General features: G+C 43.4%; 2 protein-coding genes across 10 annotated transcripts in view; one reads left to right on the top strand and one right to left on the bottom strand.

Moving 5' to 3' along the window:
- slka (STE20-like kinase a) overlaps nt 1–17208 on the bottom strand; it is a 114925-nt gene extending 97717 nt beyond the window's left edge. For all 3 annotated transcript variants that reach the window (XM_073027097.1, XM_073027098.1, XM_073027099.1), the window contains exon 1: nt 16483–17208. In XM_073027097.1, coding sequence (XP_072883198.1) covers nt 16483–16632 — 150 coding nt within the window. In that variant the 5' untranslated portion in view covers nt 16633–17208. The remainder of the gene's footprint in view (nt 1–16482) is intronic.
- Nucleotides 17209–17286: 78 nt separating this feature from the next.
- The window catches only part of stn1 (STN1 subunit of CST complex), a 38995-nt gene continuing 29139 nt past the window's right edge, over nt 17287–27142 (top strand). For 3 of the 7 annotated variants that reach the window (XR_012096084.1, XM_073027096.1, XM_073027090.1), the window contains exons 1-3: nt 17400–17519; nt 18180–18368; nt 22059–22154. Coding sequence is in view for 6 of the 7 variants with exons in the window: in XM_073027096.1 (XP_072883197.1) it covers nt 17462–17519; nt 18180–18368; nt 22059–22154 (343 nt within the window). In the remaining variant the exon portion in view is untranslated. Of the gene's footprint in view, nt 17347–17399; nt 17524–18179; nt 18369–22058; nt 22155–27142 lie in introns of those variants that run through there. The other 4 variants (XM_073027092.1, XM_073027091.1, XM_073027094.1 and 1 more) reach the window with 4 other exon arrangements.

Below are 27142 nucleotides of genomic sequence, written 5' to 3'. Positions count from 1 at the left end.
TGTGTGCCTTCAGGCTCCTGTACCTCCTTCCTGATGAGAAGCTCTGGATGGTGGAGGTCTTTAATGATGGACGCTGCCTTCTTGAAGCTTCTCGCTTTGAAGATGTCTTGGGTACTACAGAGACTAGTGGCCATGATAGAGCTGACTAATTTTACAACTCTCTGCAGCTTACTATGATCCTGTGCAGTAGCTCCCACCCCCTCCCATGTCAGACGGCGATGCAACCAGTCAGAATGGTGGTCTCCACAGTACATCTGTAGAAATTTGCGAGTGTTTTAGGTGACAAACCAAATCTCCTCAAACTCCGATGAAATATAAAAAATCAGTAATGATAATAATCCTTCAAGGTGCTGTAGGCTGCACATTCAAATCCTTTAAAGAAACTAATAATAAGCTTGTGATAGAATGGAGGTGATATTGAGCCAAAGAACCAGCAGATACCTTCACATTAGACAGATAACTCAAACGGTTCCATCTTCATTGCCCTTCCAAAACTACATTAGTTTGTGGGAAAATTCTTTGATGTCCCAAACCAGTGTCCTCATCCTCTGACCATGCTTTAACTTCAGATTCAGATTCATTTACTTATCACGTGTACATGGAAACATACAGTGAAATGCGTCGTTTCTGTTAACAACCAACACAGCCTAAGGAAGTGCCGGGGGAAAGCCCACACATGTCACCAGACATTTTGGTGCCATCGTTGCATGCCCATGATGCTCGTCAGAACAACACAGAACACAACAAAACAGAATGCACCAAGGGACATAGCGACATAGTTTGCTGTTTAAATATTGTGCGATACACGCTTAAAAGAATACTATTAATAGCAAGGCTAACCAGCGCATTAGTAAAAAGGAGGTTTCAGTGCAGCCTGACAATGGATGAACACTCGCAAAAGCATTTTCACTTATCGAATCACAAACAAGAGAAAATCTGCAGATGATGAAAATTTTAAGCAACACATACAAAATACTGGAAGAACTCAGCAGGCCAGGCAGCATCAATGGAAAGGAGTACAGTTAGACCTTTCACCAGTCCTGCTGAAGGGTCTCGGCCCGAAACGTCGACTGTACTCTTTTCCATAGATGGTGCCTGGCCTGCTGAGTTCCTCCAGCATTTCATGTGTGGTGCTTCACTTATCGAATGTTTCTACTGCATGGTTCATGTACAATTTTCATTCCTCCAGTAAAACCACAGAGTGCTGGAAGGAGAGCACAAGACAGCAGACAGAGAGGCAGACAAACATTTTTATTCCAGATTTGAACACCTGCAGTATTTGCTCCTGTTCTCTCAGTGGGTGTCAGTTTGAAAGCTCATTCAAGCGCTGCCATCCATTCACAGCTGAATAATGTGCCTTTAGATAAAGAATGTGGTGAGAAAACCAGATTGTATAACCAATAAGCAGCTCTCTGTTCAAGCAGAAATGTCACACTTCCACAAGAGCATTTTTAGAGCATGTACAAGATGTACAATCACATTCTCAAACACAGTATGACCAGGAGGAATCTAACCTGTAGCTCTAGTTTATCACTGTGCACATTGGTTATGATTATACCGCTAACGAATCTGTCAAACGTCATGCTGTACTAGTGAAATATAACGGATGTTAGAACATTCTGTCTCTCATTCTCTAGGAATGAGATTAGCAGAGACAGATCAGAGAACACACTGCTGGCATTGACCTGAAGAGCTGAATGTCCTCTTGCTGTAACAATGCTCTGATATAATTGTATGTCACATAAACAGATTCAAAGGAATTGCTACATGCTCTATTTCCTATTCTGAAATCTCCCAAGTGCCCTTTTTCAATAGGAAAAACCTTGTGGGGGCTTTTGAGTTTTATTTTTACCTTGTCTGTGTTAAACATGCACATTAGTAATGAGCTGTGCCTGTGGGTAGGAATTCCCTACCCATCTCCATGATGTATATTATAGGAGCTGCTCTAGAATTGAAGACAGGAAACCATGTGACTCCCTGTTCCAATGACACCTTATCCTTCCTTATAATGTTAGTGCATTTCAGGAAGTTGTAGGATATAGTGTCCTTCCTCCCACTGTACAGACTTTCTATAAATGCAATTTTATGGCCAGTCAGATCCTTCACCAAACTTTCCCTGCCTTCAGCAGAAGCCACTTCCAGTAATTGACTTGTACATTTGATGAATGGTCTTTTCACAAAGTGCTGCACTGCTCTCAATTACTCAGCTGGCCGACTTCAAGCCAACAATTTCTGCAGACACTGTAAACGAGTCTGCTCTTCATTGCAATGAAAGGCTGCCTAGGCTGTGGTGCAGTAAACACAATGGGAAGCTGAAATAAACTGCCGTGAGACAAACCCTAAAAGAGAAATGTACAATATGGGGTACAACTGGAAGTGAGCTTCATAAGCACAAAAGATTGTGCAGATGCTGGAAACCTTGAGCAACACACACAAAATGCTAGAGGAACTCTGCAGGTTAGGCAAAATCTATGGAGAGGAATAAACAGTCAATGTTTCAAACTGAGATCCTTCATCAGGACAATATTTGATTGCTGATATTTTTAAAAACTTAAGACAAGGCCCTAATCAGACATCTTTCCCTTTTACTCCCCCAAACATTTATTTCTGGAGAACAGGTGCATTTCATGAAAGCTGTTCCACAATATCGTTGGTAGGGAGCTCCAGTATTTTGATTCAGTAAAGGAATGGCAATACACTTCAAGCCAGGATGGAGTACAACTTCCAACATCAGTGACAACGAAACATACAGAGAAACGCACCGTTTGTATCAACGACCAACACAGTCTGAGAATGTGCTGGGGGCAGCGCGCACATGGCACCATGGCTTCCGGTGCCAACATAGTATGCCCACAGCTTACTAAACCTAACCCGGGCAGCTTTGGAATTTGGGGGGAAACTGGTGCACTTCTTTCGGAGCACTTGGAGGAAACCCACATGGTTATGTGGAGAACGTAGAAACTCCTTTAACAGTGGCAGGATTTGAACCCTGGATGATGGTGCTGTAAAGTGTTGTGCTAACCGTTATGCTACTGTGCTATCAGTAGCCACTGATGTTCCTACACTTGATCCTTGTCCATCATGGTCACATGTTGATTTGCCCCTCATCATTTCCCAAGGGCTTTGCTGTTCAACCACAGCTGAACTCACCTTCCACCTTTTTTAAATGGAGAGACTGAACCTTTGGTTTAATTCTTCACTACGCACTGAGTCACTCACTGATACCTTTGGAGACTCCTTCACCTGATCTGGAACTGTGAAACCTCTTTCTTCAGCACACTGTCCAAAAGTGAAAGCTCTCCCTTATTTTTTCAAGCTTGCCACATCTAATCTCAGTGTCTGGGTTGGTTGGTTAGTCATACCAACAGTGGACAGAGTAAACTGGAGCTCACTGCCAAGTGGTAGTCTGGACTTGACTGACTGGAGGTCAGTTCAATGGTACAGCTACTGCCTCGATACTTCCAGTGATCCAGGTTGAATTCTGACTTTACGTGCTGTCTCTGTACCTCCAAGAGGACCACAACCTTGTCGTAGTTTGGAGACTTGCACGCCTCAATGACCTGGAGAGCTGCATTGGCTGGAGTCAGGGTTTTATTCTTCAGCAGGGTCACCCATGCCAAGCAGGTCAAAGCATAGAGGCCAGATTAACAGCGGTCCACAGGTCCTCCAGGTTTGGGGATTCAGCTCAGGGCTAACAACCCTGACTAATAAAACAAAATTGTTACGGAAACAGCAATGAAGAATCTTTCTACATCTGAGCCTCCACCTGGGACTTGCATTACTAACAGTAGAGAAAACCAAGAGGAAGTTACTGACATAATGAAGGAGCAAAGCCCTGAATGCTGTCAGAAATGGAGGACCTTCACTGCTGCCCTAAATACCAGTGGTGTATGGAGTTGCCAGTGATGCTGCCAGTATGGAGTTTGTCCCTGTGACTGTGTGGGTCTCCTCTGAGTGGCTTCCATACCCCACAAACACATGGGTTAGTGGGTCAAATGTCCATTGTAGATTGTCCCTAGTGAAGGTGAGCAGTAGAACCTGCAGGGAGTTGATGACAATTGGGGAAAATAAAATCAGAGTGAGCAGATAACAGTGTAAGCAGGGATTTGATAGTTGGTGGGAGCAGGGCCTGCTATGGAGTGAAGTGTAACACCTAGTTCAGTACTGTACCAGCCATAATCCAACTCAGACAGGCAATTCCAAACACAAACCTGCTGAAATAACTTCCCACACACAGCATTATTCATGGCCCTCTGCTAAAATATTTATATATAAAAGGAAGAAAAATATGAAACAAACAAAACTAACAGTAGAAAAGACACAAAATGTGTTAGTCTGACATGAAGCTGACATTAGGACAGCGCAGTAGCATATAGTTACTGCGATGCTTTACAGTGCCAGCTGTAAGATTGGAGTTCAATTCCTACCGTTGTCTGTAAGGAGTTTGTAAGTTCTCCTCATGTCTGGTTTCCTCCCACATTCCAAAGATGTATGTGTTATGGTCATACTAAGTCGGTGTAGGAAGCGTGACCACACTTGCGCGTGTCCCCCAGCACATTGCCGAAGCAAGTGACACATGTCACTGTATGTTTTGATGCATGTTTCATTAAATGAATTCTTCCCTTGTAGTTTCGATGAGGATGGGGGCAGTTACTATTATAGAACCAAGCACCTGAAGGAACACTGCTTTATTAATGACCACTTTTCAAGAAAGGGGTTTAAAAAAAGACTCCATCCACTTATTAATGCGGGTGTAAAAGATCCTTTGACGCTACTGAAGAACAGAGTTCCAAACATGTGACCAATTAATAACTTTATTTAAACAAATGAAATAACTCTTTATTCTTGGTAACAGCCATGCATTGCTGCTTTATTCTGGTGATGGCCATGCATTGCTGCTGTGCATTACATTGGTGCTAGCCGAATCGGCTTCCGCAGGAAGTGCCAGCAATAGATAATGAATTAGGAGGAAGTTCTGTGGGTGTCCCAGAGATGCGACCGAGTGCTCTATAAATAAAGGCTCTTCTATGTTTAAACATAGAGTATAAATTTTCCATTTCCCCACAGGAGGGTAAGCTTGGAATAGACTTTCCAAACCCTCAGCTGAAATATGAAAGAAACATCAGGAAGTTCATTCATTCCCGGTACAACCCCAACTGGCACTGCGACAGCAACTGATGCAAAAGGCAGGCCAGTGGCTGACAGAGATAACCATTCCCATTTCTAGTCCAGTATCCTTCCAGACAGTGAGCAAGGCCACCATCATACTGAATGGTGGTGCAGGCTCGAAGGGTCAAATGGCCTACTCCTGCACCTATTTTCTATGTTTCTATGTATCATAGTGTTGAGTACAATCTATGCAGCTAAGAAAAGCATCTGGAGAAGGGATAACAGTAGCACCTCCATCAGTTCACACATGCTGCATTACAGAGAGGAGCTCAGGAGGTTCAATGCTTGTCTTCAATCCAGTTAGCTTGTCACATCAAAGATAATACAGAGAAAGCATGTGGAAAGGTATTTAAATTAAAGGATGCTGGAGAAATTAAAGCAGACTTGCTAGCCTCTTTTGTTTCAGGATTTACAATTTCAATGTACTCAGAGAATTTTTTTTTCAAAAGAGCTTTGGAATAAAAGACTTCATACACTGCCAGAAAATCAGACTAAGTCTCAAGCACTGACTGGGTTCCAACTAACTGGTGTGCTCCAATGGAAATAACCAGCATACAATCGGGCTGCCAGCACAGGCTCTGGCACTGACACACAGCTTCTTACACTCAGTCCCCAGCTACATTTTGTGAATCGAACACCAAGGAACCCCCGTCTGAAGAAATCTCACCCTGAACTAAAACAATACAGTTTACATGATTCATCGGCTGCTTGCCATACTAAAAGGTAGAATGTTTTAAAATACACTGCTCAACTCAAAATACAAACATCACATTTTAACACTGACTGAAAGCATCTCTAATCCAAAGGCAGTGCTGCATTCTACACTGTTGCAGAGTCCAAACTAAATGCAGATCTGTGCCATACTTCTGCGATTTCAATGCTGTGCAGTATTTGCATCACAAAAAAACCGCGGCAGTGCTCCAGTGCTGTGAATTTGCACTCCATAACTTCATTGTACATTGCCAAGAGAACACTGTTACATCAGCACAACAGGGGGCTGCTGAAGTGCTCAAAATGACAATCTGTTACGCTGTTCCGAGGGGGAGCAGAGAACAGTACCACACAGTTGGGTGGGACGTGGGAAGAATGTAACCAGTCTGAGTGTCCATCATGCCGATAGCAGAGTTTGTGCATCTCCAGTTAGGGGAACTTGGGTGTATGTGAAAGGCAGCAAATCACTTCATTTAATCCTTCCATTTTTATTAATATCAGAAACCAATACAGTAAACACATCACTGCAAATATTCAGAAGGTAACCAGAGTAGATGCTTCAAACAGTGCACCCAGAGACTAGGCTTCTCCCAAGGATATTCCTTTAAAACAGAGATGAGGAGGAATTTCTTTAGCCAGAGGATGATGAATCTGTGGAATTCATTGCCACAGATGGCTGTGGAGGTCAAGTCATTGGGTAGATTTAAAGCGGAGGATGATAGGTTTTTGATTAGTCAGGGCGTTAAAGGCTACAGGCAGAAGGCAGGAGAATGGAGTTGAGAAAATAAATCAGCCATGATGGAATAGTGGAGCAGACTCAATGGCTAATTCTGCTCCTATGTCTTATGATCTTATGGAATCACATGCTTACATCCACTGATATATTTTATTTCCTTTTCTGCAGCTTTCTGTAGGGAGCAAACTATTTCATTATCACAGGAATGTCATTGCATTCGGCCACATGAGCTGTGACAGTTTTCCCCGACTCCCACATTCATTACAGTGCGGCCTGTTGATAAAAGTTGCAGGAACCAGGACCTGAACTCACTTTTCTCTGTCCAATAAAGCTCTTGTGAACTGTACGGTGAGAATCACTCCCTAATGACTCTGACTCCAAATTAGCCAACAAGTGGAGTATAGAATCAGTACACAACTGGTTCAGGGGGAGCAGTAAAAAATGTAGCAGAGGAAGATGTTTAAAATATCTTGCAAAGACAGCAAACTAGCACATACCCACAGACAGCATCCTGACTTAATGTCACAGGTTCAAAGCATCACGCTGCATGGAATCGTACCCTTCAGCCACCATCTGGACCAGCCATTGAGTACTTGTGAACATCATTTTCCTTCGCTCAGTCCACAGACTTCACTACCGTAGCAGGTAAAGCTCAAGTGTTGTGCAAATACGTGCCTCCATCACCCACTCACATTCCAGATGTGTGAAAATAATTCTTCCTCAAATCCCCTAGCTCTTACCTTAAGGGTACGCTGTCTGCTTTTATATACCTTTGCCATAGATTCATACAGCGTAGAAACAGGCCTTTTGGCTCAACTCATCCATGCTGACCACAATGCTCGTCCCAATGGCCCTATATTCCTCTAACTCTTTCCTAACTATATACTGTACCGGCCCAATTGTCTGTCAAATGTTGTTATTTGAAACTTCTGGAATCTCATTTAATAAACCCACAATCCTGTGTATAAAAAAGTTATTCCTCAGATCCCTTTAAATCTTTCCCCTCACCTTAAACCTCTGGTTTTAAACTCCTGTCTCCTGTGATAAAGACAATCTTTCCACTCTCCCAGTATCCTGACAATTCCCCCCCCCCCCCTTCTCCCCCCTTCCAGGGAACACAAACATAATCTATCCAATCTCTCGTCACAACTGAAATGCCTTGATGAATCTCCTCTGCACCCACTCCAGTATACACCTCTCTCCCCTGCTTGTTTCTGGTGCCTGGACCTCCTTTGTCTCAGCCTGGTGGCCATTCCTCAGATGCAGGTCAAACCCTGAACCTAGATATGAGCCAAAATATTACTGTCTACACCCATTGCTCTTCCCCTCCACAGGGTGGTCTCCCACAGCCAGCCACGAGAGGCATTACCATCACAACATTACTACTTACACCCACTGCTCTTCACCATCACCGAATAGTGTCCCACAACAGGTACTTCTACTGAATCTTCTCCTCCATGGCTCAGTTTGGTTGACACAGCTGCTTCCCACCATACACAATCCAAACTATGAACTGGGATTTCCACCCTCTTTTGGATGATCAATTTAAGTGAAGAGTTAATTAGCTGCTTTTGGAAACAATAATGTCATCTGATGATTACCAATCCAATGGATCTATTAAAATTAAGATATCTGAGGGGTGATATTTCCAGCTTTGTTCAGCCTTTGTAATTTTATTTAATAAGTTCTAAGCTCTAGGTATAAAACTTTTCATAGGAACATCAACAGGAGTTGGTTGACACGGAAATAATTTGCCCTGCCAAATAACTGAAAAAAGATATCAATGTTATCGAAATTTATAAAAGTGAATAAAAATAACACAAGGGTGTCAAAAAAGCAGAGAGTCCCAGTGAAGAACTGACGAGGAATTGCTTAAGTTAGTGCTGCAAATCAGAGAACTTGTGATGCTTTATATGGTGTGTGAAAATCTCATTAACCACGTACACAGCTGACAAACCCAGTAGTTGACACCTATGCTCTCAATATTGCAGTGATTTCATTACATAGTGGAATCAGCCACCGAATTCCCAGATCTTCAGTAAACACAGTGACCCATGTCTACACTAAGTTTGTGACAACATTCAGGCAGGTACCACCTGCAATAAGAGAACTTCATCGAGAACTCTTGCCCTCTGGGGTCAGTACCATCACAGAAACCCCAGTCTTCGACATCTTTTGGGCAAAATGACCAAAACATCTACTGTCCAGCCACAAAACAGATTGACTACAGCACAGGCCGAGGATCCTGAAGGAAGGAATACATCAAAACCTACAGAACAAGCAGGCTGCTTCACTCTGAATGTTGTTGAGTTTAACGGGTCTTGGAGTCATACAGTACACAGACACTTTGGCCTATGACGCCTATGCTAAGCAGCAAGTTCCTCTTCCACCAACCACAGGGACCACCAAACATCCCATCTGCAAAATGCACTCTGCTCACCCACTCAGCTATTTCAACAGCATCACCCAAACTCACTCACATGCAAAAAGAAAACTCCAGCTCTAATACCAGGGTGGTTTTGAATTCTGAAAGGGTTATTTTGCAGTAGCAGTAATCAGCAATGCAGCTTAAATTAATTAGAGCCAGTCCGGTGCTGCAGTGATACTCCAAGACCAATTTCACTTATATCAGTCTTGTTTTTTGTTTAATGGTCAGATCGTCCTTTCTCTGTCACGTACATAACCACAAAAGGAAGCTATTGACATCTTTCAGAGAGTACTTAACCTCCAACTCAGCACTGTTGCCAATACTTCACTTCCTCAATTGTCTCATCCTTTGAGTGAAATCATCTGAATGTTTAGTATAGATGCAGATAATTACCTGCTCTTTGCAACAAAGCAACAGTGGCCATTGTATATTGAGGCACTGGCTCAAGTGAGTTTGTGAGCTATGACAAACTCATCACTGTTGGGATTGTCTACAATGGCCCTGACGTTCCATGTGGAGCCCATGTGGCCTTTAACTTTATTTGTCATGTGCACATCAAAACAAATAATGAAATGCATTGTTTTATTGATTCATTTATTTATTGAGATACAGTGCAGAATAGGACACTGGCTCCGACTTAATCCTAGACTAATCATGGGACAATTGGCAATGACCAATTAACCTACCACCTGATACGCCTTTGGGCTGTGGGAGGAAGCTGGTGCACCCAGGGGAAACCCACTCAGTCACTGGGGAGGACGTACAAACTCCTTACATACCATGCCATTGAATCAAATCAGTGAGGATTGTGATGGACAGCCCAAAGGTGTCACCACACTTCCAATGCCAACATAGTATACCCATAATTCACGAACCATAACCCATAGGTCTTTCGAACGTGGGAGGACTCCAGAGCACTCAGAGGAAACCGCAGTCATGGGGGGAAGAAGACAGTGACAGAAATTGAACCCTTACCTTACAACTGGCACTGTAACAGATTTACGCTAATCGCTAAGCTAATTTAATGCAGATAGCTCTTGTATACCAACTAAAACATGGGTTTCGTACACAAGATCCTGATCCAAGTGGGACCAAGACAACAGGGAGCAGGACATCAGCACTCACACACTAACAAATATATCTGTTGATGCCACTGGAAGGTGTGTATTTGTGCTCTACAATTAGCAAGCACACAGGCATACTGATGGTCAGGTTAACACAGCATTGAATGGCGTAGTGACAAACAAACAGGCTAACCTACACAAGAACAACATACACACAGGTTAACCCCCTCCATCCTCCCATTCTCTCATATCTATTTTTCTTATTCTGAATTTACTGAATGATATTGCATCTGCAGTTCTCTGGGGTAGAGATTTTCAAAGATTCACCACCCTCTGCATGAAGAAATTTGTCCCCAATTCCATCCTCCAGTATTTTGAATCTTCACCCTGGTTTAACTCCCTAGGCAGGGGAAACACCTTCACTGCATTCACCTTGTCAATCCTTTAAGAAGTGTGTAGGTTTCAATGATATATCCTCTAATTCCTCTAAACAACGGACCGATTCCAACTAATCTGACTTGGATGCAGGGCTCAATCTGAAAGATGACCAGCACTATCTATGTGCTACTAATTTTATATTACAGTGAGCTCAACAACTTGTCTTGATGCCAATACTGTGTTTTGAGCTAGTTCAAACAGTTAATGATCTGTTGGAGCTCACCTCCAACTTGCATTCATCATCTGCTTTTCTGAACAGTAACCTCAGGTTTAACATTAACAGTCTTGGCAGCATTTATTGTCACTTGTGGAGGAGTTCCACATACTTTCCTATTTTACTTATGCCCATCACCCCTACTGGGGCATAGGTCACTAACAGCAGGTCACAAGAGTCCTCTGTCCTGGGCCAGTATTTCAAGTTGTTCCCAGGTGTAGCCTTTTGAAATCCTTCCTTTCCCATGGATGAGGTTTTAGGGCTTCTGTTGGCATTGTTATATCTTTAGGTTTCAACAAATGTTAGCCCCATGCACAACCTTCCCCCTCTCACAACTGGGTTTGGGACTGTCCATGGCAGAGTTCTCACTCCTGAAAGGCTTGACTCTAATTCAGATATATCGATCATATATACATTGAAACATACGGTGATATACACACAGTCCTCCAACCCCAAAATAGGACAGGACAGAGAATGAATTTTCAATTTGTGCCCTTCATTCAAGCTCTCCAACCAGATGTAGTTTCTCTCCATCTACCCTACCAGATTTTCCCCAAACATTTTAGAAAATGCAATCCAATAATTTCCTACATGTTTAAATTCCAGAAACTGACGCTTAGTTGCAGCTACCTCCATTTGTTAGTTAGCACATGAGGTTCCAGTATCATCTATACAGTTTGTGTCATAGTAAAATCTATGCTGAATTCCCTCCAAGGTCAACAAATCCTCCACAAGCATGGTGCCCAGACTGCTCACTACACTCTCAGGATGGTTACACATGGGGTTTATGTCGGTGTGGCACGGTTCTATCCCAGTGCTTCAAATTTTATATCCAATGACTGGCATTCCATTTGCTGTCTTTTGTGCATTAGAACACAAATAGCAGAAGCAGGTTACTTGACCCCTGTGCCTGCTCTGCTGTTCAATACAATCACAGATGATAATCTACCTCAATGCCACTTTCCTGTACCGCTCTTATTCTTAACACCTAAAAATTCACCCATTTCCTCTTTCTTCCATGATTGCTTTACAAAATAAAGAGAGAGAGATACAAATTAATTTTATTTCTCACACGTACATCAAAACACACAGTGAAATGTGTAGCTTGCGTCAAATCAATTCAATGAGGAGCTGGGGGCAGCCTACAAGTGTTGTCACGCTTCCCATGTCAACAAAGCATGCCCACAACTCATCAACCCCAACTGTATATCACTGGAATGTGGAAGGAAACCAGAGCATTTGGGGAAAACCCACGTGGTCACAGGGAGAACATACAAACTGTTTATAGACAACAGAGTTCATCTTACCAGCTGCAAGACTGTACCTTGACCTACAGCTAATGCTGTAAAGCACCACACTACCCTCTGCACTACTATGCCGCACCAGAGTTACAAAACTCTAGATACCTGCGATCTTGCAATCAATTCTGACAACCAACTCCCAAGGAATCTGCCCCACTGCTTGAGCATGCACTTCCAGGAACTGAATCCAGTCAATAGCTACAATAAATTCTCCATGGGTGTGATAAACACAAGAAGAAGCAATATTAATGTCATATCTGCACATACTTCTCTCTGCAGCTTCTTATCAAGTCATTGTCACATTCTTTGTTATAAATTCCTGTCAGTAACAAAGACCAACATGAACTTGTCACTTTGTTTCTGCATCTTCTGGCCAACTGTGAGGCAACTGTGCCTTAATTTATAATCTGTTTCCCAGCTTATTCTCCAGAAACACCTATCCTTAAACCACCCTGCGTTTGGCTGGTTAACTACAAATAACATTAAAATGTGAGCTCTACAACTCCCACTGCAGACCTCCATATCTCTCCACAACAAACCCAGAGGCAACAGCTGGCCCCAACACCAGTAACATATTTGGACAGAAAAGGCCAAGAGGGACACGGGCCAACACAGGCAAATGGCACTAGCTGAGACAGCCATCTTGGTCAGCATGGAGTTGATGGGCCAAAGGGACTGCTTCTGTGACGTATGACCTGATGACATCATTAAAATAATCAACAGAATTTCCCGTGATGCTGGGATACAAGGAAGATTTTTAGCCATGATTTGTACCGTAAATCCCCCCCACTCCTTCAGCTGCAGAAGACAGATACCATGACCAATGGCAATAAAGCTTAAGAGCAATATACTCCAGTTATTTATAGAGGCTAAAAGTCTGTCACACTTACCAGCTCCTAATACAGCCAATGGCCACTCTAGAGTACACCAGCACAATCCATCAAGCCTGAGAAACAAACACTGCCCATTTGCTGCAATCAGGGAGTTTGAGTTGAGCAGATTTATTTTAGAGTGGGGTGTGAACATCAGGAGCTGGTGACACGAGTCAAACGTTAACTCAACATAAAAATACAATGTCAAATATTGCAGCCCACAGTTAATATGGCACCAGTTCCACCGCAACCAGGAGTTTCAGTGGACAGTAGTTAACAAACAATGTGCCACAGATTCAGCATACGCTCAGCCCCACAGAGGAAGGTAAGTCAGTCCTTCTGCTGGTGGGCCTCCTGAGGGATCAGACTCCGTGTGACGTGCCCAGTGCCGGCTGCTTCACATGATCAGGAACGGCTTTTCTGGTTGTGTGTGGGGGGGGGGGGGCTACAGCAATTGAAGATGTCACTGCAGGAGCCACAGGCTATTCTGGTTACACTGGTGCCTGATAGGATGGCTGATGGGATATTGACGTACTGCATCCTCCATTTGCACAGGCTACCCATGCACTCTTGATGCATGGCTTCAAAATTCGACACTATCCCAATACTCCTCCTCCATTTTGGGCAGTCGTTGACCAGGAGATCAGAAGGAGATAATGTATCAATTCAAGGAAGCTTTCGGCATATCCTGTCTGCCTGGTGATCTCCTCTTGTGACAAACAGAGTGCCTGTTTCAGGAATCTGATGTCAGGCTCACAAGGCAGCCTGCTGAGTACAACTAGGGCCAAAAACTGAGAAGAACAGTGAGCACATTGGCTGAGAGAGGTTGTTAATGTCAGTTGGCTAGTGAGTTTCTGTTCTATCCCAATTACATGCCTTTCTCTCATAAATATTTTGTGTATGATTTCAAGTACCCTTCTTTTTTTAGAGACTGGATTCTGCTCAGTCACTCCAGTCTTCTACGAACTCCTTTCCCCTTCTTGATGAGCTGAAACCTTAGGTGACTGACCCATCCCCACCTGAAAGAACCAGACTTACTAGTTTCTTGACAAAGGTGTCAGCTTTTAAACCTTCTCAGTTGTAACGCAAAGAACTCCAATTTCTGTGCTCAACTAAAGATCCTAATTCCTGGGATCAATCCAGTAACTCCCTCCCTCACCCTCTCATCCACTGAGGTCACAGCAGCTGAACAGTGAACATGAGGCTTTACCGAATGTGGTGTCACCTCTGCCTCAGAATCAGAGTTACTGACATAAGGTGTGAAATATGCTATTTTATCAATAGTATAGTGCAATACATTAAAAATGATTATAAATTACAATAAAAATATTCAAAAATACATCAGCAGTCCAAAAAGGGAGCAAAATAGTGAGCTAGTGTTCATGGGTTTATGGTCTGTTCAGAAATCTGATGGCAAAGGGAAGAACATACTCCTAATCATCGAGGCTCCTGTACCTCTTCCCTGATGGTAGCGATGAGAAGAGGGCGTGTCCAGAATGGCAAGGGTCCTTGATACTCAATGACCATCTACAGACCATGAGTTTAGCCGATTTTATAATCCCCTCACATACCTTTTTCCCTGTTCTGTGAATACTTTTTTCCACTCCTTACAGCATGATGCAGTGATTTGCTCTGGCCTGTTAAACACATCACAAACTCAGCCTTCAAATTGTGCTCTGTGGCTCCTACACCTTAAATGCTAATTGATGGACTAAATCACAGAATCAGAGATGGAGGGTTATGGGCTGTATAGGAGGGAAGTAGGATTATATGAGCACACACAACATTATGAACCGAAGGACCCATACAGTGCTGCACTATCAGAGATACAGAACAGAAGCATACCCTTCAGCCCATCAAGTTCACACTATCAATCACCCATTTACACTAACCTATGTTAATATTGATTTTTTTTAAACTTAAATTCTTGTCAACTTTCTCAGGGTCTCCCTATCATCTGCACAGTGAGATCAATTTACATTGGCTAATTAACCTAAAGGATCTGACACTGGGGAGCAATGTCAAATCCCTGTTGCCACATTCTCTACATTCATCCCCAATTCTCAGATGTCTTCTGAAAGCTCGAGCAGTCAGCACTGCTAAATCTGCATCAATACACAATATTTCTTGCAGGAACTTTTCAAGAGGCGATCAAGGACTCCTGTTTCAAAACAAAGCACAACAGGCTCATTCTGTTCAACACCTATCTAATGACAGAACATGAAATGACACAAATGACAAAGTCTGTGCTGACCACAATGTGAAATTAAACTAATCCCACCTGCACCTGTTTAAGTGCTTCTTAAATGTTGGCCCTGTATCTTCTTCCACCACCTACCCTAACAGTGCAGTTCTGGAACCTACCAACTTCGGGTAAAATAAAAAAAATCTCTTTTAAACTTTGTCCCCCTCACTTTAAAACTATGCCCTTTAGTACTTGATACTTCCACCTTATCTATGAACCTCGCAGACAAGTTCAAAGTAAATTTATTGTTACTACTCAAAGGTTCATTTTCTTGTGGGCATTTACAGTAGACACAAAGAAACACAATAGGATCAATGAAAAAACCACACACAAGCAAAGACAAATACTCAATATGCAAAAGACAAATTGCGTATATACAAAAAAAAATTAAATAAAGTTGAGAACATGAGTTGTGAAGTCCTTGAAAGCGAGTTCGTAAGTTGTGGAATCAGTTCAGTGTTGAAGAGAAGAATGAACTTATCTACATTATTGAGGTGAGTGATTTTATCTCATAACTTTCTGGGCTTTATTAGGGTCCTGTGTTATTACGGATTTGGCTCACTAACAGTCTGTGGCCTTGGAGGGACTGAGGGGAAGAACTGAAATGAGAAAGCAACTATGAACACAAACCAGTGACCCATGTACTCTCCCACGCCCTCCTTCCTATCCAATCCTTTCAAATTATTTATTTCAGGGACGTATTTGTTTCTAAACACAAGAGATTCTGCTGAGGCTGAAAATCCAGGGCAACACACACAAATACTCAGCATGTCAGGCAGCAACTATGGAGAGGAATAAACAGCTGATGTTCAGGCTGAGACCCTTCCTCAGGACTTTTTTCCCCCTTTCTACAATAACAAGACTTTTGTCATTTTATTCACTGTACTGTCAACTACCTACACTATTGAGCAATTCACAAAGTGATAATCATCTTTCCATGTTGAACCAGTTTATAACTTAGACATGAAAAGCTCAATGGGTCAAAGAGTCTAATTCTGCTCCTATGTCTTATGAAAACAAATAATCGAACCTTTATGTTTCAAAAACGTGCTTTCTATTTTGCCCAGCTTCAGATGCTGGCTAAAAGTAACACACAGTGAACTTTGTTCTCTGTCATAAGAACACTTAGTGTACATGTACTGCTTTTACAAACCTACTATTGGTGACTACTAACGACCAATGTTTTAAGCGACTGCTCCGTGTAACTCTCCAACTTCATGGGACTTCTCTGGAAAGCAGGGAGAGCTCCCTGACTGGTTATCATAGCCCACTCAACGTTCACCATTAGCACCAACCGGACTCACCTTATAGACTTTGCCAAATGCCCCATCACCAAGCTCGCCAACGATGTCCCAGATCTCCTCGGGATTCACATCTTTCCTCACATGTTCAAACTGTTTCTTCTTCTTCTCCCCGCCGATCTTAAAAATCTTCCGAAAGTTAAAGAAAGACATTTTTGACGTTCCAAGGTTCCGACTATAACACCAGGCCTGGGCTTCACCCGGGAATGCTCAGGAGACTCGAACTGGTGGCTTTGATATCAAGCTTTATTCCGGATCGCTCCCGGTGATCGTTTTACTCCGGATCACTCCTGCAGATCGTTTTACTCCGGATCACTCCTGGTGATCGCAGTGACTCCGGATCATTCTTGGTGATCCCGTTTACTCTGAATCACAGCGGGTGATTGTTTTACTCCGAATCGCTCCGAGTGACCGTTTTACTCCGGAACACTACGCGGTGATCGTTTTACTCCGGATCGCTCCCTGTGATCCTGGTTACTGCAGATTGTCCCAAAGGTACTCGTGTTGTTCTTGGTGACTCTGTGGAAATTGCAGCCGTAAATACACACTCGGTCTGGGATCGTTCGGAGCCAGGAACCCTACCCCGGGCCCTCCTGCCGGGCGCGGCCGCTGTCCCGCCGCCTTTCGGGCGTTGGGGTCGTCAGTTCCACAGAGGCGCCGCCATGCCGGGAGACGCTGCCACCCCTCACGAAGCGCGCGCCCGATGCTCGTTCCCGTCACCCGCGCGATCCCGTGCTCCCTCCCTCTCCTCAATCCCACCTCCGAATGACACTCGCAACAGCCAATTAGCGCCCGCGTCCGAGGAGGACCGTGCCGACTTCCAGGTCAGTGCAATCGAGCGGCGATCATGGCGTTCACCTGCAGATGGTAAGTGACACCCGCGTCCTCGGAGGACCGCTTTTTCCTCCAGTATGGAGCAATCGAGTGGCGAAGATGGCTCATATTCCATCGGGAGAGCGTCAGGCGGCTGAGGCCTTCGTCTATGTCGCCTACTGTGTTAGTGACAACCCCAAATCATCCTGGCCCTGGCTCCGCAGGCCGTGGGTAACATTCGCAGTGTCTGTAGTGTAACTGGTCGCATGCCTCGGGGTATAAGGAAGGTCCAGGCCGGGGGAGTGGGAAGTAGAACCAGTTCCTGAAGTGATTCCCGCCGTTCTATACATAGTTAGGAACACGTTACAGAACGGGAGCAGAGAAATTATATTGCGGAAAAGGGGAAATGGCAAAGGATTTTAAAAACGGTTTTGCATGTTTTCGTGAAAGAAGATGCACAGTGTTAATAAATACAACTCAAATATCTTGTGAATAGTTCTGCGGGTTGACGGTGATTCCTGTACGGTTTTGTGGGCTTTGAGATGACTGATGAGGACACGGGCTCCCCATCAGTCTGCAGGAGATAGCTGACATCTAGTGGGTAGACATCTTTGCCTTTGATGAAACATTTTCGACGACAGTTCCGTCACTGTCCCCCCCACTCCTCGTTCTTTCCTACAGTTCACCTTCAGCATCGTAGATAGATTGCATTCCACTCTCATTCCTGTTCTCTGCTTACTCAACCTCTGGGGCTTGGAGGAGAATGGATCCCAGTTTTTGGGGTTGGTCTCACTACAGACTCTATTGTCCAGCATGGACTGGTAAATAAATGGGGTGCATTTGGTGTTGATGGATTTTTTAACTCCATTGGTTTTAATTTTCAACAGCAGGGACACTTGCCTTCGTCCAGTTGCCTTCTGGTGATGTGAAGGAGACTGAGGTATTAATGGCTCACTATGACAGTGCAGAGGACCCTGTACCACCCATTCTGTGGGGCCTGGACCCAGTACATGTAGTGTTTGCCAAACTCTATATCCGGGACATCCTTGAACTCAAGAACTCTCGGCATATTCCAGGTAAATCAGTGGTTGACTATTAAATGATCCGTTTAGGTGGGGGTAATTCAGGTACAGGATGGGTTAGATTAGATGAAAGAGGCTACAGAAGGTTGGACTTGGTTAGCCCCATCCGAGGCACTAGCTTCCCCACCATTGAAAACAGTGCCTCAAGAAGGTGGCATACATTATTAAGGACACTGGGCATCAGGGACATACTCTCTTTTACCATCAGAAAGGAGGTACAGAAACCTGAGCTGAACTTTTAAGGAACAGCTTCTTTCCCTCTGCCATCAGAATTCTGAATAGTGAATTCTGAAACAGCAATTCACTATTCCTGTTTTGCACTATTTATTTATTTCTGTTTTCATTTTTTTGTCTTGCATTGTACTGCTGCAACCAAACAACAAATTTCACTACATAGACAAAATGCTGGTGGAACGCAGCAGGCCAGGCAGCATCTATAGGAAGAAGTACAGTCAACGTTTCGGGCCGAGACCCTTCATCAGGTGCCTGGCCTGCTGTGTTCCACAAACACTTCGTGTGTGGTGCTCGAATTTCCAGCATCTGCAGATTTCCTCGTATTTGAATTTCACTACATATGTCAGTGATAATAAACCTGATTCCATCAAACACCCCATTGAGAAGGGCAGTGTAGATTACACAAAGTAAACCCCCTCTACGTCTTCCATTCAGTGTTCCCAGGTGAAGAGTATGGTTTATACATTCATGTAATATTCTGCAGATACTGGAAATCTGGAGCAACACACACACACACAAAATGCTGGGGGAACTCAGCAGGCCAAACAGCATCTACGGAGAGGAATTGACAAATGACGTTTCGGGCTGAGACCTTTCATCAGGACTGGAAGGCAAGGGGGAGGAAGTCAGAAAAAGAAGGTGAGGAGAGGGGAGGAGTAAAAGCTGGCTGGTGATAGGTGAGACCAGATTGCTGGGGGGGGGGGGTGGAAATGAAGTGAGAAGCTGGAGATGTTAGGTGGAAGAGGTAAAGGGCTGAAGAAGAAGGAATCTAATGGGAGAGGAGAGTAGACCATGGAAGAATGGCATCAGATGGAGATGATGGACAGGTGAGTGGAAGAGATGAGAGGGAAACCAGAATCGGGAATAGAAAAAGGCAGAAGGAGAAGAGAGAGTAATTACCTGAAATTAGTGAAATGGACATTCGTGCTGGGAGCAAGTTCCATTCCTGAAGAAGGGTCTCAGTCCAAAAGGTTGACTTTATTTCCCTCCAGAGATGCTCCCTGATTTGCTGAGTTCCACTAGCACCTTGTGAGTGATTATACGTAGTATCTTTGGTTAAAATGAAACAGAAATGTGGCAAATGATAATCAGACTCGGCATTATGAGGAGAGGACCAGAATTAATATTTCAGTGCTGGAGAGGATTTCCAGCCAATGTACAATTTCTCCTTTGGGTGATGAAGCTACTGCTCAGAAGGACCCTCTGGTGGTGGCCATCGGATAATGCAGAGGTTCAATCTGAACTATTGTGTTACAGTTACAGGTCAGTTAACCTCTTCAACCTCCTGAAACATCAATTCTCTATTAGAGAGAGAGAGAGAGGTACCACTGCTGCCACAGCGAGAAGGGAGACCAACAGCTCACTGTTTTAATATTACAGTTTGCAGCATTGCTTTTATTTCAAGTTCCCCGACTCAAGAATTGGCAGCAAACTGTCTATCATCCTTGAGAGAGGGAGAGCTATTACTCGAGTGCAACGACATCTGACAGCCACATCCACTATCTTGGAGTTCCAATCTCCTACGACACTTTAGTTGGCGACACCGGTGGGAATCAAGTTGACCACAAGGATGCACCCCCAAGGTGCACATCTTCTGGGCCGCTCCTGTAGGTATTGAAAGTGACTGCCTGGCGTGCCCTGGTTTTGGGAACTCAATGCCGTGAAGAACCACAGTTTGAGTGCAGCTGTAGATCACAGACTCCAACAGGACCCAAGCCACCTTGAAAAGGAAAGAAAAGACATTAGAGAGAAGAATTTAAACAGTTTCACTGGAAGAAGTCGCCCTCTGGTGCCATCTTTAGTTTCTCCCTGGACTCTCCGATTTTTGTGTTTAATATTCTACATTTTTCACTTGTTTTATTTTCCTGTTTGTGGGATTTGGTGTTATTCTTTGAAAGGATTCCATGCTTTTCATTGTTTTATGATTGTCTGTGGGGAAGACAAATCTCAGTGTTGTATACTGCATACCTACTTTGATATTAAATGTATTTTGAATCTTTATAGACTGTTCAGAAATCTGATGGTGGAGGGGAAGAAGTTGTTCCCAAATCATTGAGTTTGTGTTTTCAGGCTCCTGTATCTCCACCCCAATCATAGTAACAAGAGAGGGTATGTTCCTAATGGTGAGGATCTTTAATGGTGGATGCTGCCTTCTTGAGAGTCTTTGATGCCCGTATTGAAACTGTTGTGGATTTTTCCCCTCCTTATCCTTTCTGAGGAATATTCTGTGTGAAATGTATCATGATTCATGCGTGTCTGTTTTCCCAGTGGGAGTCTCCCTCCTCCTGACACCATTCATGGTCTCATCACTGTTTACTGCATTTCTGAGAACCTTAATTGCTGAGACGACCTGTTTGCCCTACTAAATACATACAAGAACTAATAAATATCAGAAGATCACTGGACCTGGAACTGGCCACGGACAAGTTCTACACAAGGCTGGAGGAGCTATGCTATGTCCAGCCTGAAAAACAATCGACCTGAGAAGTCACCAGTGTACTCTCATTAGGCAGTTTAACACCCACTCTATAGCTACCCCATTAATCCCAGGGCCTCAACTTTTCTGAAGTTTATTTTGTCACACTTGTCAAACATCTTTTGAACTTTTTCTTGCAACCTTAGGTAAAGCACAACTTTCCACAAAGCTAAAGATGACTCAGTTATGTACTGTAAATTGCTTTGACATTTAAATGGACTCTGCACTCATGTTCTCATGTTTTGTTTACTTTTTATTATTATTTGCATGATCTGTCTTTTGTACATCATCAGTGTTATTGTATAATAAGTTCCATTTATTTCTTATTTTCCTATAAATGTCTGAAAGAAAATTAATTTCAAGGTAGAATATGGTGACATATATGTAATAATAAATTTGAATTTGAACTTTGACTTAAATCCTCCTAATCAGACTTTGTATACCCAAAATGCTGGTAGATCCTTTGCTTCAGAATTCCCTCCAGTAATTTCACTGCCACTAATATCAGGCTGACTGGCCTGTCGCTCCCTGGCTTGACCTTGGTATCCTTCTTAAACAATGAAATGACATTAGCCACCTTCCAGTCTTGAGGAACTTCATATGTGAACTTCATACATGCACATATATTGAACATGAAACCCATTTGTTAAGCTTTTTTTTTTACACATTTATTTATTTTTGATATTCTGAATCTTGTTTATACCAAGTATACCATAGATGGCAGGGGTACGGAGGGCTATGGTCTTGTGTAGATTGATGGGAGTAAGCAGTTTAAATGGTTTGGCACAGACTTGATGGGCCAAAGGGCCTGCTTCTGTGCTTTTCTTTTCTGTGAATGTTCACACCTCACACCTGTCTTCTTCAGCTGTTGCTTCCTTTAGTTAAAGACTTTAACTTCAGCCCAGCCTGTACCTGAGTCTTTGCAAGTGTTTGCTCTCACAAAGGAAGTCACAGTTTTTGTTTCCCTTGCACAGGTGTGTTTTTCTATAAGACCCACCCCATCAGCAAGGTGGACATCCTGGGGACTGTGGTCCAGAGGCAGGAGAAGGAGAGGTGCTGCATTTTTGGAGGTTGGTGATTCCAGTGGCTTCTGTGTTTGTTCCTTGACTCAGCAGCTTGGAGCCTGAGCATCCAGGTGAAGCTGTGGGCTGGGACTGACTAGGACACTACCTCATTCAGTGGGAGCTGCTGCTCTGAGCAGGGCATTTTGCCGCTCCGATTCCTACCTTCTTGTATGAACATCATGTACACCATACAGCCCAACTTAAAGACCTCCCCGCTCTCATACACGCACACCAACCCTGGTCTCAGTGCCAGAGTTATCTTCCCCTATGGAAGAGGAGATATATGAATAAGCTGCCAGAGGAAGCGGCAGAGGCAGCTACAAATACAGTGTCTAAGGTATTTGAACAGGTTCATGGATAGGAAAGGTTTTGAGGGATAATGGCCAAACACAGCCATCTTAGGCAGACACTTGGTCAAGAGGGATGAGATGAAAGAGGTGACTGAAGAGACTGTGGAGGCATTGAATAAGTGTGAATATGTGAATAAGTGTGAGGTTATCCACTTTGGGAGTAAGAACAGGAAGGCAGATTATTATCTGAATGGTGTAGAGTTAGGTAAGGGGAAAATACAAAGAGATCTAGGAGTCCTTGTTCATCAGTCACTGAAGGTGAATGAGCAAGTGCAGCAGGCAGTGAAGAAGGCTAATGGAATGTTGGCCTTTATTACAAAGGGAATTGAGTACAAGAGCAAGGAAATCCTTTTGCATTTGTACAGGGCCCTGGTGAGACCACACCTGGAGTATTGTGTACAGTTTTGGTCTCCGGGGTTAAGGAAGGACATCCTGGCTATAGAGGAAGTGCAGTGTAGATTCACGAGGTTAATTCCTGGGATGTCCGGACTGTCTTACGCAGAGAGGTTAGAGAGACTGGGCTTGTACACGCTGGAATTAAGGAGATTTAGAGGGGATCTGATCGCAACATATAAGATTATTAAGGGATTGGACAAGATAGAGGCAGGAAATATGTTCCAGATGCTGGGAGAGTCCAGTACCAGAGGGCATGGTTTGAGAATAAGGGGTAGGTCATTTAGGACAGAGTTATGGAAAAACTTCTTCTCCCAGAGAGTTGTGGGGGTCTGGAATGCACTGCCTCGGAAGGCAGTGGAGGCCAATTCTCTGGATGCTTTCAAGAAGGAGCTAGATAGGTATCTTATGGATAGGGGAATCAAGGGATATGGGGACAAGGCAGGAACCGGGTATTGATAGTAGATGATCAGCCATGATCTCAGAATGGCGGTGCAGGCTCGAAGGGCCGAATGGTCTACTTCTGCACCTATTGTCTATTGTCTATTGGCATTAGTAATGACTTTTCAAGAAACACTAGATTCTGAAATGGTTCTGGAAAATTGCAAATGTCTCTCCGCTCTTCGAGAGGGGCAGAAGAAAGGAAATTATAGGCCAGTTAGTCTGACCGCAGTGGTTGGGAAGATGTTGGAGTCGATTGTTAAGAATGTGGTTTTGGGGGTACTTGGAGGCACGTGATAAAATAGGCCGTAGTCAATACAGCTTCCGCAAAAGAAAAGCTTGCCTGACAAATCTGCTGGAAATCTTTGAAGAAATAACAAACAGGATAGACAAAGGATATTGTGTATTTGGATTTTCAGAAGGGCTTTGACAAGGTGCCAAACATGAGGCTGCTTAACAAGCTATGAGCCCATGGTATTACAGGAAAAATTCCAGCATGGATAAAGCAGTGACTGACAGGCAGGAGGCAAAGAGCAGGAATAAAGGGAGTCTTTTCTGGTGGGCTGCCGGTAGAAGAAATGAAAGGGTTGACTATTTTCTAACTGGAGAGCAAATACAAAAATCTGAAGCGCAAAGGGACTTGGGAGTCCTTGTGCAGGATTCCCTGAAGGTTAATTTGCAGGTTGAGTCTGGTGAGGAAGGCAAATGCGATGTTAGCATTCATTTCGAGAGGACTAGAATAAAAAGCAAGGATGAAACGTTGAGACTTTATAAAGCACTGATGAGGCCTCACTTGGAGTATTGTGAGCAGTTTTGGGCACCTTAGCTTAGAAAGGATATGCTGAAACTGGAGAGGGTTCAAAGGAGGTTCACAAAAATAACTCTAGGTTTGAATGACTTGTTATATGAAGAGCGTTTGAAGGCTTTGGGCCTGTATTCATTGGAATTCTAAAGAATGAGGCATGACATAATTGAAACCTGTCAAATGGTGAAAGGCCTTGATGGAGAGGATGTTTCCTATGGTAGGAGAGTATGAAATCAAAGGACGCAGCCTCAGAATTGAGGGGTGTACTTTTGGAACTGAAATGAGGAAGAATTTCTTTAGCCAAAGAGTGGTGAATCTGTGGAATTTGTTGTCACAGGCATTTGTGGAGGCCAAGGCTTTATGTATATTTAAGGTAGAGGTGGATAAATTCTTGATTGGTCAGGGCATGAAGGGATACAGGGAGAAGGCAGGTGACTGGGGCTGAGAAGGAAAATGTATCAGCCATGATGAAATGCCAGAGCAGACTCGATGGGCCAAATGACCTAATTTTACTCCTGTGTCTAGTGGTCTTACGGACTGAAGGGCCTGTTCTCGTGCCGTATAACTCTGACTTAACTCTACCCCCTCCTCCTACCACCAGCTCTGGAGACCTGTTGCTCTCGCCCCTTGGCCAATGTCCCTTATGCTGCTCCCCCACAATGATAGTGTCTATAAAAAAGTATTCATTCCCCCCCCCTCAGAAATGTTCATGTTTTATTGCATTACGATATTGAATCACAGTGCATTTAATTGGGCTTTTTTGATACTGATCAACAGAAAAAGACTCATGTCAAAGTGAAACAGATCTCTACGAAGTGATCTAAACGAATTGCAGATATAAAATACAAAATAATTGATTGCATAAGTATTCACCCCTTTCAAGCCAGTATTTAGTAGATGCATCTTTGGCAGCAATTACAGCCTTGAGTCTGTGTGGCCAGGATGCACATCTGGACACTGCAATTGTTTCCCATTCTTCTTTACAAAACTGCCCAAGTTCTGTCAGATTGTATGGGAATCGTGAGTGAATAGCCCTTTTCAAGTCCAGCCACAAATTCTCAATTGGATTGAAGTCTGAAGTGCGATTTGGCCACTCCAGGACATTATTTTGAAGCCATTTCTGTTTAGCTTTGGCTTGATGCTTGGAGTGATTGTTTTGCTGGAAAACAAATCTTCTCCCAAGTCACAGTTCTTTTGCAGACCGCATCAGGTTTTCCTGCAGGATTTCCCTATATCTTGCTGTATTAATTTTACCCCTCTGCCTTTCAGGCCTGCTGCAGTGAAATCCCCACAACATGATACAGCCACCACCATGCTTCGTGATATGGAAAGTGTATTTTTGATGATGTGTGGTGTTTGGCTTACGGCAAACATGCCATTAAGTTTAATGGTCAAAAAGCTCAATTGTGGTTTCAACAGACCATAGAACCTTCTTCCAGCTGACTTCAGAGTCCCCCACGTGTCTTCTTGCAAACTCTAGCCGAGATTTCATGTGAGTTTTTTTTTCAGCAATGGCTTTCCCTTTGCCACTCTTCCATAAAGCTGCACCCTGGCAAAAGTTATACGTGCATTCTCTCCCATCTCAACCACTGAAGTTGGTAACTCCTCCAGAGTTGTCACAAATCTCTTCGTGGCCCCCCTCACTAATCCCCTTCTTGCACAGTCACTCAGTTTTTGAGGATGGCCTGCTCTAGGCAGATTTACACTTTATATAATATTCTTTCCATTCCTTGATGATTGATTTAACTGTACTCCAAGGGATATACATGACTTGGAAGTTTTCTTTTATCCATCTCTTGACTTGTGCTTTTCAATAACTTTTTTGTGGAATTACTTGCAGTGTTCTTTTGTCTTCATGGTGTAGTTATTGCCAGGATATTGACTCACCAGCAGTTGGACCTTCCAGATACAGGTGTATTTTTACTACATTTAATTGAAACACCATGACTACACACAGGTCTCCAAAAACATACCCCATTTATCTAATTATATGACTTTGAAAACCAATTAGCTGCACCAGTGATGATTTGGTGTGTCATATTAAAAGGGGACGGGGGGGTTTGAATACTTATGCAATCAATTATTTTGTATTTTATATTTGCAATTCTTCTTCGGCAGTTAGCACCCAGCTTAATGGTGCATTACCACCACCTTCTGCTCCGGAGTGTGGATCAGATGACAGACTTACATTCTAAATCCCTTCACCCATCTCTCTCTCTCTCTCTCTCTCACTCTCTCTCTCTCTCTCACTCACTCACTCACACTCACACACACCCCACTCCCCCAATCTACACTTTATCCTTCCTTCTTTGGCCATCCTAGAACCCTATTCCTGCTTATCCATCGTATCCTATAAAGAAAACCCTGTAGCACTTAAGAAAGCTAAAAGTACCCTGACCTGTGCTCTCTCACCCATGCCCAGTAACTCTTTTAATGTGAATTCCTGCACGCCCAATTCCCTTAGATTAATTCTCATCATCTCTCTCTGTATCCCATACTTCCTGCAACTCAGAATTACATGTTCTACTGATTCCTCTTCCTGACACTCCTCACACAATCCTGTCTGGTGTTTCCCTATCATTTTCAGTGTTTTGTTTAGTGCACAGGGCCCCAGCCTTAACCTAGTCCACACAGTTTCCTCTCTTCTGTATCCACTGCCTACCCTAATAGCTGTAACACTCTTTTGTATTTGATATAAATGCCTCCCTTTCCCCTCTCTGTCCCACCTTTCTTGCCCCATTTGGATGACTTTTCCCCAAATTACACACTTAGCCTCTGCTTTACTGATACTAATGTGCATTTGTAAATTTTGTTTTCTTTTTTTGCAATTCATTTATTATCACTTCGTAGAGATCTGCTTTCACTTTGACATGGAAGACTCTTTTTCTGATGATCATTGTCAAAAAAGCCAAGTTAAATCCACTGTGATGCAATGTTATAAAACATGAAAACTTCCAAGTGGGAGGGTGAATACTTTTTATAGGCACTGTAGTTCTGGAGCCTGC

The sequence above is a fragment of the Hemitrygon akajei genome, chromosome 23 (genome assembly GCF_048418815.1).
Source record: "Hemitrygon akajei chromosome 23, sHemAka1.3, whole genome shotgun sequence".
NCBI classification, from domain to species: Eukaryota; Metazoa; Chordata; class Chondrichthyes; order Myliobatiformes; family Dasyatidae; genus Hemitrygon; species Hemitrygon akajei.
The sequence above is the reverse complement of the archived record's forward strand: the minus strand, read 5'-3'. Positions and strand labels throughout refer to the sequence as shown.